Genomic DNA, 18,237 nt, shown 5'->3' with positions numbered 1-18,237 from the left:
AGGAGCACTCCTCCTAATAATGAGTAATGCTCATTATTGAGTATTACTGAACACCCACTCTGCACCCAACAGTGTGCTAGACACTGACAAGAAGTGGGGCAGTAGGGAAGGGGCAGTTAGAATATAAAAGAATGATAAGAACTTTGGTTTCAAGGGCACAGAATTTAGTTGAGGAGTTAAATCCAACTCACATTGGAACAATTATTCAACATTGTTAAGTAACAATAAGGGGGTGGGTAGGGAGTTAGAAAAACTGGAAACTACAGGTGAATTAGACATGGTTCTTGTACTTATGGAACCCACAATTCTAAAGGACCCACAAAAGTAGATGCAGATTGCTATGATTCCAGTCATGTAACATTGGTATCACCATGAAGTAATAGGAAGCCAGAGAAGTGATAGATGCTGAATGTGGTTTCCAAAAGAGTGGAAGATAAGACTGGAGCTTTGGGGACTAGAGAAGATCTTTGGGGTGGAGAGAAGGAAATGTTTTCCAAGTAGGAGATACCACATGGAAAAAGGAACAGAAGTAGGAATGAGAAAAGTTGGGAAGGATTTGAAAAATGAGAACCAGAGAGTTTATATTGAGATAAAGTGGGCACCAGCTGGGACACGTGTAAGGGTCTTAGCTAGGCTGGGCCTTGGTAACTGGGTGGAGGCAATTTGGACTTGATGTGGTTGGGAACCAAAATAGGTTTTGAAGCACACAGAGATACAGTGAAAATCAGTACATCCCTGGGATTTCGTCAGAAGACTCACAGAAGCAGTGAAGAGGTCACGTGAGCCCACAGCCAGCACAGGGCGAAGGTTCTGAGATGAGGGGATGGGCTCCCCAGCCAGGGAGAAGTTGAAGTGTAGGATGATGGGACTCAACACGTCCTCCACACAGTCCTGAGGGAGAATAGGCTTTCAAAGCCCCACTATCCTTCTCCTTACTTTCCACCACTGGCCCTTCTCAACTGCATCCATTTCCTGCTGTCCAGTCAGAATTCTGTGCAAGCTGTTCAGCCAGGTACTCTGGCCTCAACTTTCCTCTCTCAGGCCCCACTCTCCCCACCCTTTCCACCTCACCCGACAGGCAGCAGAGATGCCAGAGATTATCTTTGGGCTCCTTCTCCCCCCACCTTTCCCAGAACCCAAAGTCCTTACTGGTAAAAGCAGCTTAATGGTTTCACAGTAATCCCCCAGCCCCAGGGTTTTTCTTCGAGACAAAGTCCTGTTCTTGGTCTCATCAAAAATGGCACGAGAAATCAGGCGGCTTGGGTCCAATGCCAGATCATACCTGACAGAGCTTTGGACATCACCTGGAGCAGAATGGGAAACAGAAGACGAAAAGTCAAAGAGAACCTCTGAAGTTCTATGTTTTTTTTTTTATTCGTGCAATAAATATTTGCTGCGCACTTTCTATGGGTCATGAGATGTAACAGGTGCTGGGGATAGAGGTAGAGAAGGAGATAGAGAAATATAGCCCCAAGCTCACAGTCTAGGAAAAGAGATGAGCATGTAGGACTTAATGTCACACCATGATCAACTCAACAGTGGGATCCTCAGTTGTACCAAGGAGGGCTTGCTGGACGTCAGAGGTGCCTCCCTGGGTGAGCCTTGTCTGATCTCTGACCTGGAGGATGAGCAGGGGTTGGTGAAGAATGGGGAAGAGAAAATCCCAGACCATGAGAATGGTGGCTAAGACCAGAAGGGAGAGAGAGGATGGCACATTTACAAAAAGGGAGAGTGGGATGAGGTGAGTTTGGAAGGGCAGAGAGGAGCAAAGTCAGCAAGGACATTGTAGGGAAGGATTTTGGTCTCTCTAAATGCAAGAAGAAAGTGGTTGAAGGGTGTTAAGCAGGAAAGTAAGGAAACTAGATTTGCATTTTAGGAACAATCCCTATAGTTTCTCTATGGAGATAGGGTGGGAGCTGCAAAAAACAGACATGGGAACAGCTCAAAGTATAGGTAGGAAAGGTAGGAGGTGGCTGGGGCCAGTGGGGAGAAATGGGCAGATGTATCCTGGAGATAGAACCTATGGCCTGGGTGTGGGGAGAGGGGGAGAAAAGGGACCCAGGTTTCCAACACTGGCAGCTGGGTGGATGTGGAGGTGGTATTTGGATTCCTGGGCCCATTCTCTCCTGACGATAGGGTGGGAACCTTTATGGGGTAAGGGGCTAGATTCACTAGGAAGAAACTCACCTAACTGGTCCAGTGAAATTTTGTGGATAGTGAGACAGACTGTGGCATTTCCAGCTTCCAGAGTGGTGGGCACCTCTTCCCAGCACTGGTACACAGCCTTTGCCACCTCCGAGGGCATGAATCTCATAGTCACCCCCACATTCAGCACTGGCTGACTCCTGAGGGTGCAAAGAGGGGCTGAGGACCTGACTCTGACCTTGGGGAGGAGAACAAGGGAGGGGGCAGCTTTTGAACTGGACACACAGAGGGAAAGGGTGGGATGTGGGGAGTTATCACCTGAGCAGCAGCACCTGTCCCCGGGCCCCCACAGCCAGGTCCACTAGTCCATCCTGGGTGAGGTCCTGACCCCCACTCAGCGACTGTCCGAAATACTGGAGTGTGGGAGAGAGCTGGGAGCTTGCAATCCGCTGGCCAAAGAGGGAAAGGAGAAGTGGAAGTCAAGGGAAGGTCATTTGAAAGGTTTGAGAATAAAGATTTGGAAAGGAGAATACAGTGAATGAAAGTAGAACTGAATGGAAAAATTGAAAGGGAGAAATGAAGGGGTAGGAGTGGAAAGCAAGTGTAGTGAGACCCCAGGGATCTCAGACAGAGAGAGGCAAGCTCCTTTGGTCCAATTCATGTGAGGGTACAGGCTAATGACAAAATTAAAGCATAACAATAGAAATACAATAGGTTAATTTACTCATCACGTGTATCTTCCTTCATAAATATTTGATGAACAGAGTACTTAGTACTCTATTGAGTCATCTTTACAAGAAGCCTATGGAGTTTATCATTTAATGTTTCATAGAGGGGAACTGAGGCTCACAGAGGTTAAATCGTCACTGCCTAAGGCAACACAGCTGACATGACTGGCCAGGCATTTGACCAGGGCCTGCAATCTCTTACCCACTAAACTGCCCACAACAGATTGGAGTCTGTTTGGAGCCAAAGGACAAAAGAGAGATAATTTGCACTTAGCTGGGCCTGGTGAAATTCATGGCAATAAACCCCTAAAAGGAGAATAGCTACTACTAAGGTCCATGACAAGAGGCACAGGGCCATCAGGCACATCTAAGACATGGGAAAGGAGGTGGAACTGGAAGAGGCTTCAGAGAGGGGCCTCACCTGGCTGTGGGAGGGCCTGATGCCCAGTTCTGAGGTTCCATGAAATAGGTAGACAGCACCCCGGTTTTCTTGCTCGCCTGGGGCACCGATGGCGACGTCTGTCAGTTTGTCCCCATTCGCATCCCCCAGCACTGTCAAGGCTGCCCCAAAGCGGCCCCAGGGGTGGCCCTGCTCCCCACAGAGAATGACCTCACACTGCCACGTAGCCCTCTGCAGAACAAAACCAGTGTCATGCCCCAACCCAGACAACCCCTCCACCCCACTCCCAGGCCCCACCCATCCCAGGTCTCATCAGACACTCACCCCCTGGGGCAAGTGGCACACGGACACCTGGCCCCCCCACGCCGGCTTGTAGTAGTGTGGAGCCCCAATGAGGACAAGGTCAGAGCTACCATCTCTATCCACATCCACAGTACAGAGGGAGGCCCCAAAGTAGGAGCCAATCTGGAGGGCAGAGCGTGAAGTCACCCTGCCTGCCTGCCCCCTGCCACCAGAACCTTATCCCGTGGTCCCCCAAACCCCTTCATCTCCTCCCTCTCCATCCTTGGACACCCTGCCACCCTCATGGTCCACTCTGGATTCCTCTACACCCAACCTGGGTCCCTGCAACTTCAGCCTTTGGCTTCCATTGTCCGGACTCCCGGGTGAAGAGGACAACCTTCCCAGTATGCTGATGGCGGGGAGCCCCCAGGATCAGGCTCTTCACCCCCTTCCAAAAGGCCAGCTCAGTGGAGTAACCTGGGGTGGGGGGGCAGGCCTCAGCACAAAATCTTCCTCCCCATCCCTTAAGCTCCTGCCCTTTCCAGGCAGCTCATCTCCTCCCGCCTGTGCCCCCAACCACAGCTTTTTCTCACCCAGGTAAGAGTCCCTCATGTCCACGTTCTCTTGAGACACACTGATGAAAGTGGGGCTCATATTTTGGGGGTATAGGAAGGCACCTCCAGACCAGCTGAAGCTCCCCACAGCCCCCAGAACTGGTCCATCCTGGGAGGAAAGGATTCCAGGGCTAAGCAGTTTTGAGTCAAAACAAGGCAGCCTATTCCAAAGCAATGCCTGCTACCAACTCCACTCATTATTTGGAATTCTCTTTTCCTTCCCCAGTCCTGTCCAGCAGCTTCAATCCCTGACTCCTAATGTCTCTCTCAGTCCATCCCCAGTGCCGCTGCTCCAGTAAGTCCCAGCTCTTCTCACCCACTGCCCTTTCTGCCTCCTATTGTGTTCTTCTCTGCTCCACCCTCCTCAGTGTTAGGTTTCCTCAGACCAAATATATAGTCATCACCCAGCTGGCAACCCAAGATGGCTCCCTGTCACCAAGACCCTGAGGATGGTATCTCAGGTCCTCCCCAGACAAACCTGTGCAGTTGCTCTATGCTTTGAACACACCAAGTGTTTGACCTGGACACCTCTCCTCTCTTTCTGAGACGCAACTCCTCTCTTGGGAAGAGTCATCCTCAAAGCCACCTTCTCTGTGAGGTCTTCCTTGGCTCCCTCAGGGAGTAATAGGTGTTTCCTACTCTGCATACCTTGCTTATTGCCTTTCTAAACTTTTGACTATAGATAATTTAGAACATATACAAAAGTAGAAAGAAATGCACAATGAACTCATAAGTACCCAGGTTCAATGATCAATTCATTACCAACCTCGATTCATTTCTATGTCCCTCCAACTCACCCCCAAAACTCTTTTGAAGAAAATCCCTCTGGATATTTTTAACACACATCTGCTTTCACATAAGTCATGCTATTTTGTCATTTCTTTGGTCTGCATGATCTGGCCTTTCCCATCTCTCCACCCACTCCTTCCATGCTGCCCCTCACTTACCCTGCTCCAGCTATGCTGTCCCTTTCATCTCTCTAGTGCAGTAACCTTGTTCATGCTTCAGGACCTTTGCACTTGCCTTTTCCTCTCCCTGGAGCAATCTCTCCCCAGATTTTCCCACACCTATCCCTTTCTCATCATTCACCCTCAGTTGTTATTCCTCAGGCCTCCTCTGATCATCTCTCTTGCTCTCTTCTAACACTGAGCATAATCTGAAGATCTTTTGTTTGTGTTTATTGTCTCCTCCCACTGTATATGTGCTCTGTGTGAGAGCAGGAACCTTGGCTATCCTGTTCTCTGCCGTGCTCCTAGCACCTACATACACTGCCTATATGTCTCTCTCCAAACGGACAGTGACCTTGAGGACAGGATCTCCTTCTTATTTACTTCTGGGTCCCAGGACCCAGCACAGGGCTGGCCCAGGATTGGTGCCTGAGACCTGTTTATCAAGCATATGCTCCACCTACCATGGTGAGCACTGAACTGAAGCCTTCTTGTGACATCTCATGCTGGAAGGAGCTACTTATCCTCGACTGGGTTCCTGTGGGAAAACAGGTCACTTGGGCTCTGGGGACCATGAGACCACAAGGACTTAGAAGGAGAAGAATGAGTCTGGGTCTCAGGTTCTGGGGCACAATTTTGGGTGACATGTGAATAGGCATGGACCCTCAGAACTGTAGGGAACAATCGGGTTGGGAACCTTTGGATTCCAAGACCCAAGCTTGCCCTGTATTTACCCTCCACTGCAAAGATCTTCTCCTGCAGCTGCTTTTGGATGCTGCTGAGTGCTGCAAAGTTGTCCACCTTGAACACGTGATCCTGAGAGGGCACTGAGCCAATGGTGTTCAGCTCCTCCCTGGCAGTGGGTTCCTGGAAAGCATCTCCCACCTGTGGCAGAGAGGCAGCTGAGGAAGAGCCCACCAGCCTTTCTGCATGCGTGAGATGCAGTCTCAGTCTGAGAGAGCCACGAGGAAGAGGACGTACCCCAATGGCATAGCGAATGATGCCAGCTTTCTCTGCCAGGGGCATGACATCACTGTATTCCAGGGGGTCTTTGTATTTCTGCCCATCTGTGATGACAATGAGAATCTTCTTGGCACTTTCACGGGCACCATTCCTACTATGAAACAGTTCTTTCCTGTCAAGGAAGAAAGGGAGTTGGCTCTCCTGAGATGAAACTGATTTTGAAAAGAAATCATTTGAAGCTCTAGAAGGTCATCTGGGGAGACTTTGGTGTTCTGGTACCCTTTGACTTTACCAGGAAAAATGTTAAGAAAATGCTTCAGCTACGGGTGCCTCAGTGGCTCAGTTTGTTTGGTGTCAGACTTTGGCTGAGGTCATGATCTCACATCTCATGAGTTGGAGCCCCACATGGAACTCTGCACTAACAGCCTAACCAATCTCTCTCAATCTCTCTCTTTCTCTCTCTCAAAAATAAATGAAAACTTAAAGAAAATAAATAGTCTCAGCCCTTTATGAAAGCCATACAATGATTATTAAGAACAATAATAAATGTACTCCTATGTCTTGTTCTAAAAATCCTGCCATTATGGAACCTCATTTCCAGGAGACAGTGTGGTTCGGAGTAGGAGCTTTGGATTCAGACACTTGGTCAATTGCTTTACCTCCCTGAACCTCTGCTTGTCTTCGTGGAATATGAGAATAAGAATTGTGCCATAGCTCATCTTCAATGTTGGCCCCAGTGTGCCACATCTGATTCCCTTCCCATATTGAATCTGACCTGTGACTTGTTTTAATCAGTAGCATGAAATGGAAATGACACTATTCTAGTTATGGGCTTAAAAAGCCTTGGTAGCTCTTGCACTTTGGGGAGCAAAGTTGGTAGGGGAATGCCTTGTTCAGCATTTCTCCAGCACCACCCCTAGAGTGGTACCCTGGGGTGCACAAGTCAAAGATCCCAGACATTCACCCAGTTCTTTCCCAGAAGAGCCACATCTTCTGTTCTGGCCCCACCACCTAAGCCATTTCTTCATGGTCTGCCTAGCACCCAATGCTGGACAGGCACATGGTAAGCACCCAGTTAATGCAGAGAACTCACATAAATGAGGATGTTGGGGTAGAGGGATGTGAGTGAGGAGACAGGCAGAACACACTTGGCAACAATTCCTGACTCTCTGCCAGGGATGTCAAAAAGGGGTGCACCATTTTCTGGATAAAACTCTAACCACTTGTCCAGCACTTCATGTTCAGAAGCACCTCATGCATCAGATCTCATGTAATCCTTACAACCAAGATGTACGTTTATCCTTATTTGACAGTTTACTGAGACTTAGATTCAGTAACTTCCAGTGTTGCCCAGGTTATCAGCAGGGAGCCAGAATGAGAACTCTGATTGTCTGAACCAAAGCTTATGTCTCTGCTGCCCCAGGTGGAGTCAGAATCTAGCCAATCCAAGGCCGGCAGAGAGGAAACACACTGCAGAAATCCCACACTATATCGGGGGGAACACTCCAGGGAGGACAGCCCCTCCACTCCCCTTTAGAGCCCCTTTCTCCAGAACTTCCTAGAGCTGTGCAGACCAGCATGAGGAAGTGGTGTGGCAGTGTGTCCAAATGAGGCAGAAGGGAGAACTTACACTACTTTCAGGATGCCTGTGGCTGTAAAAGTCAGGCCTTTCAGTTGTCTGATGGGATCCACGAGGCTCTGAGGGCTTGAGCTTCTCTGGAATTTAGTGAAGGTGAAGTGGATCTCCAGATGGTTGGAGTACTGCATGAGTGAGAACTGCAAAGACCAAGAGGAAGGCCCTGGGTCTCAGGAGTTATTTTTAAATTAACTTTTATTTTGGAATAATTTTGGATTTACAATTTCCATGTATTTTTTGAGGCTAAAACCCAGGAGGAAATTGACCCAAAAAAAACTAGGAAATCAGAACCAAATAATGCTTTTTTCATACTTTGGAAATACTGCAATATTTGTTAAAATAAGATTTTTTAAAAACTTTCATAACATATGAAATAAACTTGTAGGCTATATTTCCTCACTTCTCAAGAATTCATACACACATGTACACTAATTAGTGAGAAATAAAATAAGAGAAATCATGAGTTGCATGGAAAACACAACAAAGAAATCATTAAGTATTTGGCCAAGGTATCTTCAGTCTAATTTCATAGCAAAACTATTTTTGCAATCCTTTCAATGCTTTTTAACAGTAAAAAAAAACCATATTTCCTGGGCCATATAAAGAGATATTAAATGTCACAGGGGAATTTCCTCAGGTAAGGGCACAAATCAGCCCTGCACTGAGACCTTAGCCTTATCATGGCATAGGTCCACTGAGCCCACCCCCAGCAATGCCAGGCCTCCTCCTAGGTTGGCCTTTCCCAAAGGCAGCCACCACCACCCCAGCACTCCCCAGGTCTCAGGGACCCAATCTTCACCAGTGTGTTGGTGCCCTCAAACTGTCCCATCACAGCTATGACAAAGTCCTTCATCTGCTTAAAGTCCCTTTGGTCAATACTTCCAGAGCCATCAATCAGGAAGACAATGTCCATCTCTTGACTTGGACACTCTGTAGAGAAGGAGGAAGGAATCAGAGATGCTAGTGTGGGGCTCAGCCATCTCCCAGGACCCAGAAACCCTTTCTGCTCCACAGACTTACAGTGTCATTCCTGGATTAGGAATCAATTCCCACCAAGTTTCCAGCACCCTCCACTGCCCAAAATTTAAGAAACCAACCAACCAAACAAAGAGAGAGAGACAGAGAGAGAGAGAGAGAGAGAGAGAAACACAAAGAGAGAGGCAAACAAGAAACAGACTTTTAACTATAGAGGACAAACTCTTGGTTACCAGGAGGGAGGTGAGTGGTGGATGGGTGAAATAAGTGATGGGGATTAAGGAGCACACTTGTCATGATGAGCACCAGGTGATACATGGAATTGTTGAATCACTATTTTGTACATCTGAAACTAATATAACACTGTGTGCTAACTATACTGTAATTAAAATTAAAACTTTATTTTAAAAAGCATTCTAACCACAAAAGAAAAATCTGTTGCCCAAGCCCCTTCCCCCTCATCAGGGTCCCTATTGCTTCCCACCTTCCACAAGGCCTAGAACATGGAGGAGGAAGGATAGGACAGAGACAAGGTGGGCTCCTCATTCGCTTAGTCAACAAATATTTATTGAATACACACTCTAGGAATGTTGTAGAGCACAGGGGAAAGCAATTTATGAAAGTGATTCAGAGTGTGTATTCTGAGCATGCCTGGGCTCAAATCCCAGCTCTTGCATCTACTAGTGGTCAATTCAAGCAAGTTATGTAACTTCACTGGGCTTCAGTTTTCCCCGTCTGTAAAATGGAGATAATAATAGTGCCTAACACATGGACTAGGATAAAAAGTAATATGTGTATAAAATGCTTAAGATTGGTCCTGGCCCCCCATAAAGGTTAGCTCCTATCACCATCATCACCATGTGCCAGGCATTGTTTCAGGCCCAAAAACACACCTGCATGGATGCTAAGTTGTGCCACCAAGACACACCCCCTATCAGGACGGAGGTGCTTATTATCAGCTGCAGGTAGTTGGCTGTTGATGGCTCCCAGCTGATAACTAAGCATCAGGAGTTGCCCACAGTTACACTTCCTGCTCCTGGGGGCAACCTGCATGCAGTCATGTTCCAAGCTTCTCTGAGTTGGCTGAAGCCTCTGTTCTGATCCATCACAGTCCACCCTCTTTCTCTAATGAGTCCTGCTTCCTTCATGCTCTCAGAAGTATTGCTGCTGAGAATATTCCCAAATGAGACACAGAGTTCATTTCTCAGGAAATCTGGTCTAAGTCCATAGTTTTAGAAAAGATACCATCCCTGCCTTCATGGAGTCCACACAGGGTAAAGGCACACCTTATACCCATGAACAAATAAGACATTTCAGACCAACCCCAAACTCACATAAAGTGTGTGGCTTGTGTAAAGGACACAGTTGGTGCCTCCACCAGTACCCCACATCCTGTGTTGCTCTCAGTGTGGTAGGAGATCAGGCCACCACAGACAGCAATGAAGCATGATGCTGAACTGTGGCAGCTGGACTCCTGCCACTGAAACAAAAATACTTTCTCCTCACTCCCCACACCTCCCCCATCTCGCCTATTCAACCAGCTGGTGCTTCACCCATGCTGAAAAGAAATGGAAGATCACTTTCCTCTCTGCTTCCTTGACCAGAAAATTCAGCCCTCCACATGGCTGGCCAAGAAGCCCTAAGGTGCTCCCCTTCTCACCTGTTATCTTCCAACAGCTGGGTAGCTGAAGTTCCCTGTCCCCACATCTTTCACTTGTGTGCACTTGTTAGCTGGACCACAAAACCACCCACCATATCCTCTCTCAGGCCAGCCCAGTGGCAAGTTCCCTCACAATATCACTTATGTTCTTTGTTCCTTTTATTATATCCACTGGGCTCCCAACAGCAGGCACCAGGCTATAGCTGAGCACTGCCTGAGAAAAGACAGGTTAACATCAGGAAAGGTTGGTTTCATCTCTGAGCTTTGTTACTTCCAAACAGTGGGAACTCAGCTCTCTAAGACTCAGTTTTCTTGCTTGTGAGACAGGGATCATCCTGTCTACCAACCAGAAACTATGAGGATGCAATAAAAATGCACATCACACATCCAGCACTGTCTGGCATGCAGTCCCTTCATCCTCTACTCAAACTTGCCTTGCTTACACCAGGCTTATGTGCCTAAGTTGCATTTTCAACAAGCATCCCATCTCATGAGCCATGGAGACATCTAGAATAAAGGAGTTATGTCCTAGTGCTGAAATGCCACATCCTCTATTTTGACTGCACAGACATCCAAGGCAGTTCTTGGCACCCCCAAGATCCTGGACACCCCTCCTCCACTCTCTCTGTCCCCTCTGTAGACTCTGCTCTCACAGTTTGATTGAGAGGTGTTTCTGCTGCTATTTCACCTTTCCCTAAAATCCCACCATGCCTGGTATCATGGCTTCTCTAGTCCAAAGCATTGCTCTCAGTCAGCACCTCGAGTGCCCCTGGCTCTCACTTGGAGCCCAGTATCTCTTCTGATGCCACAGAGAAAAGAGTTTACCTGTATCTTCCTCCTAGTCTAAGCACATGGTTCTAGCTGGCTAGAATATCAGTCATAACAGTAGTCACATATTATGTGCCAGGCAGAGGTCTAAGTGTGTGTACGTGTATATATATATATATATATATATATATATATATATATAATCTTTTAATCCTCATAACCACCTCGATTATTAAGACACAGTTGACCAAAGAGGAAATGAAAACCAGGGAATTAGGTCACTTGCCCAAGGACACAGAAGACAGACTTATTCAGAATGACTCTCAGAGAGATGATATTCAGTGTCCCTGGCACCACTCTCTGTGGAAGACATCAGCAACAAAATGTGCATCACATTTTCCATGGCCCTAACGTTTGCTCCCTTTAGAAACTCATCAGTGAGTGATCAGGAATGGCCTCATACTTGGATCCCTGGATCTATCATCCTCACCACATTTTCGACCATCCAAGGCCTTTCCTTTGAAAGCCCAAGAAGCATCTCTGCACCTGTTGGCAACTGTGAGGTCCTCATGCCTCCTGTTGCCAGCACGCTGAAGCTCCCTTCCACCTCATCCAAACCTTTTCCCCTCGACCAGCTTAGAGAACCTGTTGTAAGCTGCCCTTCTTACGAGGCCAGACCATGTTCCCAGACCTTCTTGGGCTCACTGAGGCCTCTGGGAAGATGCCATGATCACAGGAAGCCAAGACCATTGTCTCAGGCTCTACCCACTCCTCTGTGCCAGTATGTGTATAAAACAGAAATGCTGTCTCTAAAGGGACCTACTTGGCAGGGCAGCAGGCACTGTCCGAATGGTCTGCAGGTGGGAGCCCAACAGGAAGCAAAAGCCTTCTGCATACATATTCTCCCCACAGGCTCTGTGCATGGTTGGGCCGCAGGCCTAGAGGCAGAGACCTGTGTGAGCAAAGGGGCCCCAGAATTCTCCATATTCTTCTTCCCCAGCCCAAGCCTCCTCTGGCCCCTGATCCTGCCCTTGTGACCCTTCTATGACCCAGAGAAACTCACCAGCAGCCAGGAGCGATTGGTGGAGGCTGCCAGGGACAGGCCCAGGGACATGTTCACGGCCTCTGGTGGTGCTGAGGGCAGATACACATGATCATACTCATGGGCACACCTTCATTTGGGGGGAGAATCAGGACTAGAGGCCAAGGAGAGACATTCTTGTACAGGAGGATTGAGGGCCCCAATTCCCAGGTGGAGTCACTCACTGTGCAGTGATATAGGTTGACATAGGCCAGTGGCAGCTGCACAGTCATACAACCGTCCTGTCCGGTTGACCGCCACCACCTCCAGGGGGGCTCCCACCACGAGTCTGGAGGCACAAGCATGACATATAGTTGTATGAGGGGTAAGGACACAGGGCACTTCAGGTGAGGAAGTATCACCATGTAACAAGGAAGTGAGAGTTTGAGAGGGAAGCTCTTGGCATTTGCCACTCATGAGGCTATTCAAAAAGGAGAGCTTCATTTTATTTATACAAATGGTTTGAGTGCTGTTTTTTAACATTAACCAAAAATAAATATATTCAAAAGAAAAACATTTTCCAGCCATGAGTAAGTGCATTTTGTTTCTGGGGTACCATCATTCTGAGCCACCCAAGAAATAGATCACCTCAAGTTACATGGAAAAAAAAGAATTAAAAAAATTTTTTTTAACGTTTATTTATTTTTGAGACAGAGAGAGGCAGAGCATGAACGGGGGAGGGTCAGAGAGAGAGGGAGACACAGAATCGGAAGCAGGCTCCAGGCTCTGGGCCATCATCAGCCCAGAGCCCGACGCGGGGCTCGAACTCACAGACCATGAGATCGTGACCTAAGCTGAAGTCGGACACTTAACCGACTGAGCCACCCAGGCGCCCCAAAAGAATTTTTTTATATTAAATATAACTTATTGTCAAATTGGTTTCCATACAACACCCAGTGCTCAATCCAACAGGTACCCTGGAAAAAAATTAAAGGTTATTTATTTTTGAAAGAGAGAGAGCATGAATGAGCTGGGGAGGGGCAGAGGGGAGGGGAGACAGAATCCCAAGCATGTTCCGTGCTGTCAGCACAAAGCTGAATGTGTGGCTCTAAGCCACAAACTGTGAGATCATCTCCTTAGCCAAACTCGGATGCTTAGCTGACTGAGTCAGCCAGGCACCCCTACATGGAAAAATTTTAAGCCATAAAGTATCAAAACAAAAAGATTATTCTGTAATTAATTGGATAATTTAAATATAACATAAGCAATTTGAGTTGGACAACTTAAAGCAAAAGCATCAGACTCCATATCAATATCTACAGTCATATAAGTGCAAAAATTTATTTATAAAACCTTTTGAGAGGAGAGAATTTTTTAATTTTAAAAAAATGTTATCTCTGCCAATAATCTCTCCACTCAGATGAGAAAACTAGACAAATATTTGTGTGTTTTTAACTAATTAGCCAGGCAAACCACATTAGGTTAACATTTAAATCTTCCTTCTAGAAAGCTATTCCTTTATGGAAAGCTGAGATCCTTGTGGGTCTAACACTTGCTGATGAAAACCTAAATAGATGGTTAGAGATGTAGCAGTTTGGGACCTGCTGGCATAAATGGATGAGCAAACTTTTCATCTACATGTTTTTCTTTACCCTATCTATTCCTGATTCATAGGCTTGGTCTTTTCAGTGTTTGGGTTGTGTTTCAACAGACAACAGGAAAAACAATAGCTTTGTAGCAATCAGCATGTCATCCAGTCTATATATTTACTTTTTTGTAAATACTGGTGAACAGCAGTCAATCAATAGTTTATAGATGTGTGTGTGTGTGTGTGTGTGTGTGTGTGTGTGTGTAACTGATGGTGATGGAAGTGGGACAGTGGCTATCTTTGAATTTGTTGGATTTTGAGTGATCAGAAAAGGCCTAAGGGAATCCAGGGGAGTGGACCTGAGGATGTTCTGTACCTGGATCCAGGCGGCAGCTACCTGGGTATACACATATGAAAAATTTATTGAGTTGGACCTTCCAAGATTGGGCACTTCAGTTTTTGCCCTGTATATTTCAAAATAAACAAATAAACCAAAAAAAAAAAAAACAACCATAACTCTGACATCTGGCATTTTCTTCCATGCCCCAGCCTGCCAGCTGGGTGAGGAAGGGGGATGGATGTGCTTTTAGAACTCAGTGACCTCAATATGCTACTTCTTGGCCAATTAAATCTTCTTGTATTCTCAGGCTCATTGCCAACTTGACCTCCTCTGTGAAGCCTTCCTAGAATTCCCTCCTGGGTTTGATCTCTTCCTTCTTATGCCTCCAGATTTCCGTTATACTTGCATCACATTGGGATTTTAACAACTTGGGTCCCTGCTGCTGGGACCTGAGAATGTGAGTTTCTGGAAGCAGGGTGAGGTACATAATTGACAGTCCCAGTGTGAAATAAAAATGTGGGCCTTTTGTTCTGGGAGAAAAAAAGTTTTTTTCCCTTTTTTTTCCTCCCCATGATCCTCCTCTTTACCTGTCCTGTCTTTACCTGTTTGCTACTTAGTGTTGAATTCCCCAAGGCACAGGGATTTTCCCAGGGCCAGTGCAAACCCCACAGACTGGGCAAACTGTGCACAGCCAACCTTGACCTTGCCTAACTCATCCCAGGGGCTGAGGGCAGCAGGGGTCACTGGATAGGTGTGGGGAAGCAGGAAGCTAAGAACCACTCCACAGAAGGCTAGACTGCATGTGAGCCAAAGCTCCAAGCCTCCAGCACATCTCCACTTCCCCATCAATCTTAATGACCACACACAAATGCTAAGATCAATTCTTAATAATTTCAAGAAGACTGCAAAACATTATTACAAGTGCAAGGGTAACTGTACTGGTCACTTACACTGGTCACATGCCACAAAGCGAGACCTGTCTGGAGGAGATTCAAGATCTCCCTCCTGAAGGAGTGTCTTGTCCAGAGTTTGTGGCCCTTCCTGGGACCGTGAATAGTTGGTAGTAGTGGTGTCAGTGGTGTCAGACTTTGCCCATGCTGCCCTTCCTCCAGATACCTCCTAACCCATGTTCATCCATTTGCCTGAAGGCTGAAGGGGTGAGGGTGGGGAGAGTGGGCAGGGCTTACCTCGATCTGCCAAACTGGGCCACACTCTGTCCAAAGCTAACTCCATCCTCTTGAAAGACCATGGGCTCCTCCACATCCAAGTTGAACCCATAATAAGAAGCAATGACTGAGGAATATGGAGAGGGAAGTGAGGGTGGGAGGAACAGTCAGAGAAGCCTCATCTCCTCTGGATACCTGACTTTTGGGATCTTGATGCCCACCCCAGTCCAGCTCATCTTCCCAGGAGAAGGGTGTTCTTTTTGTTTCCTGATTTGCCATCTGTGTGGCTCCTGTCTCTCCCTTCCTCAACAATAATCAAAGCACAATACAAAGGGCAACAATCCAGAGAAATGCCCCCTCAAGGATATTTCAAAGGACATGTAAAACCTGAAATTGAGCCTGTCACCTCATGGTATGTTAGCTCAAGAATGTCCCTTATGATAATACAATTCATTTCCTAAACTGAGACCTTCTGAGAATGAAAGGGACACCATTAATAATTACATCATGGTCCACCCTAAGGTCCAGATGGGGAAACAGACTTAGAATTTTTTGATTAATTATTTATTCTTATGTGTTTCCCATGCCCCCCTTCCTTGGTGCTAGGCTCTAAGACAACAAGGACTGCAACCATCTTGTGTTGCTGCCTGAGGCAGTGCCTGGCCCTTAACAGGTGACTAATTACTATTTGTTGGCTGACCCAGAACTGCACAGGAAGTCCCTGGTATAGCCAGGATTCCAACCCACTCTCCTGATCCTTCACATTCTCCTCTCTGGTGACTAAGCTCAAAAACCTCAGTGGAAGGCCCCCTACATTTCAAGGGCTTTTCCCACAACTCTCACTCCCAGACAGCAGGTTTCTTCTCCATTTCTACTAGAATTCCCAGCTGTCTCTGGATTGAGGAGTCAACTCCAACCCCAAAGTAGGGAAGCTCTAAGAATATAAAGCATTAGGCCAGGATGTGACAGGCAAGGTCCAAACAACTGAATCTTGGGGTTCTGGGAAAAGGCCAGATGTTGAAGGTGCCATAATCCTACCATGGCCACATGCAAGGGAGCTTCACATCCCAAATCTCCTCAAAGGATGATTCTATTTCTGAGTCTGAAAAAAGAACCTATGACCAGACAAGTAGGGTGATGCCAAAAGTCTCAGACTGAAATGTCTCAGAGGCCAAGAGGGTGACATCAGTGAGTGAAGTGGGTGGTGTGAGTACCAGGGAATTATGGGCACTTAGAGCATGTGGCCCTTTTAAAGGAGGTAAGCATTACCAGGGTCTAGAATTCAGAGCTCCAGACCTTCCCATTTCTCAAGAGAAGCTGAAAGCCTGGATTTTTGTGTGGAATCTGATTTTTGACTGACACACAAATGATTTCAAATGACACAGAAATGTGATCCTGTTACAGGTTCAGTTTCTGGACTATTCTCTTGGCAGTCGTGGAACAACCTACCTGAAATCAAAACCAAGGACCAAGGATGAGATATCCAAAGTTTCCCCTCCCTAGTGACTTCTATGGCCTTCCCCCCTGGGGCTCTGAGGCTGACTCCTGTCAACCATACCACCACACACACACACACACACACACACACACACCAGGGGCCTGACAGAAGGTGGGGGGAAGCCTTGGGGAATGTGGAGACGTAGCTTATTCTCCACCCAAACTTAGCCTATGAGTCCATCTTATCTCATCTTTGCTCAGGTTATGACCCTCCCCTGATTCCAGGCCATTCCTCTTTCCACACCAGAATCTAGACACTAAGACACTCCCTTGCCTCACCTCCTCCACAGAGCTATATGAGCTGACCACCAGCCCCAGAATGCCCTATCAGACAGAGACGCCCCCGCCCAGACCTCTTCCAGCTCTGAGGCCCCACTTACCACCTAAGAGGAGCATAATTCCAAAAGCCATCATTGAGCAGGGTATTGAAGGAGGCGTGAAGAGCTGAGCAGTAGAGCACTGAAGGATGCTCAGTGTCCTCGGGGAGAATTAAAATAATGACTCAGGCCTTCAAGTGACAGAAGGAGGGGCATAGTGAGGAAGTCTTTGGTTAATCATAGAACAGAGGCAAGGACAGGAGGCCAAAGACACTCTTGGGGAAAATCGCCCATACTCTCCCACTGCCACCACCTTTAGAGATCTGGCTTCCTTGTCCAGGGCTTGGCTTTCCCAGAAGTCCACCCTCCCCCATCCCTTGAGACCCAGTTGATACCCAGGGAACTCTGGGACCCCCTGGGGCCCAGAAACCAAAGTGCATATGACTGAAAGAGGGTGAAACAGATGGCTACAGAGCCCCCACTTCACGGATGTGAGCCTGGAGAACGGCAGACCTCCACCTCAGATAGCAGTGTTGGGGGGTGTAGCAGGAGTTACAGTGTTGTTTATAAAACCAGACTCCATCGAGAGGAAAATGGATAATCAAACTGGTAAATGGGCTTAGTAGCCATAAAAGCGCTTACCAGTCAACAATAAAAGAGAAGAGACTACAGATAGGTGTAAGAACATGGATGAATCTCAACTTTGTCATAAGTAATAGAAATCAGACACCAGACTGCAAAATGTTTGATTCGTTTCACATGAACAGGCAAAACTAATCTGTTAAGGATAGATATAGAACAGTGATTGCCTCAGTTTTGAGGTGGAGAGGAAACTTCTGACATTTGTTAAAATTAACATTCAACTCTTGATATTTTAATATTTAATACTTTAATATTTTAACATTTTTAAATGTGGAAAAGATAGATAAATGTGTGGTTGTTATTTATTCTCTGTAATATTCTTTGTGTTTTGAATATTCTATAATTAAGCATATATGAATGTTTCTCAAAAACATGAAAAAAAGGTACTGAGTATAGTACCAGGAATAGAATTAGAAGGCTAAAATATATGACAAAATCCCTAACTATGGCATGTTATTTTAAGTATATATGTGACAGTTAAAATACTAAAAATGTAGTTTACATGTCAACTATAGACAATATAAAATCATCTCTAAACAAAAATTTTA

The 18,237-nt window shown here is 46.6% G+C and overlaps 1 protein-coding gene across 1 annotated transcript in view; it reads right to left on the bottom strand.

Annotated features, from left to right (window-relative positions):
* The window catches only part of LOC122471409 (integrin alpha-D-like), a 30,278-nt gene extending 13,022 nt beyond the window's left edge, over window positions 1–17,256 (bottom strand). The window contains exons 1-18 of the mRNA XM_043559956.1: window positions 17,111–17,256; window positions 15,255–15,360; window positions 12,385–12,488; window positions 12,182–12,252; window positions 11,942–12,056; window positions 8,515–8,645; window positions 7,710–7,855; window positions 6,098–6,251; window positions 5,851–6,001; window positions 5,581–5,654; window positions 4,149–4,278; window positions 3,890–4,032; window positions 3,598–3,738; window positions 3,295–3,504; window positions 2,464–2,594; window positions 2,188–2,345; window positions 1,150–1,304; window positions 760–891 (exon numbers count right to left, since the gene is read on the bottom strand). Of these exons, the coding sequence (XP_043415891.1) occupies window positions 760–891; window positions 1,150–1,304; window positions 2,188–2,345; window positions 2,464–2,594; window positions 3,295–3,504; window positions 3,598–3,738; window positions 3,890–4,032; window positions 4,149–4,278; window positions 5,581–5,654; window positions 5,851–6,001; window positions 6,098–6,251; window positions 7,710–7,855; window positions 8,515–8,645; window positions 11,942–12,056; window positions 12,182–12,252; window positions 12,385–12,488; window positions 15,255–15,360; window positions 17,111–17,144 (2,286 nt within the window). The 5' untranslated portion in view covers window positions 17,145–17,256. The remainder of the gene's footprint in view (window positions 1–759; window positions 892–1,149; window positions 1,305–2,187; window positions 2,346–2,463; window positions 2,595–3,294; window positions 3,505–3,597; window positions 3,739–3,889; window positions 4,033–4,148; window positions 4,279–5,580; window positions 5,655–5,850; window positions 6,002–6,097; window positions 6,252–7,709; window positions 7,856–8,514; window positions 8,646–11,941; window positions 12,057–12,181; window positions 12,253–12,384; window positions 12,489–15,254; window positions 15,361–17,110) is intronic.
* Between the last annotated feature and the right edge of the window lie 981 nt (window positions 17,257–18,237).

This window comes from Prionailurus bengalensis, chromosome E3 (genome assembly GCF_016509475.1).
Source record: "Prionailurus bengalensis isolate Pbe53 chromosome E3, Fcat_Pben_1.1_paternal_pri, whole genome shotgun sequence".
NCBI lineage: Eukaryota > Metazoa > Chordata > Mammalia > Carnivora > Felidae > Prionailurus > Prionailurus bengalensis.
Note: the sequence above shows the minus strand (reverse complement) of the source record. Positions and strands in the feature narration are given on the sequence as shown.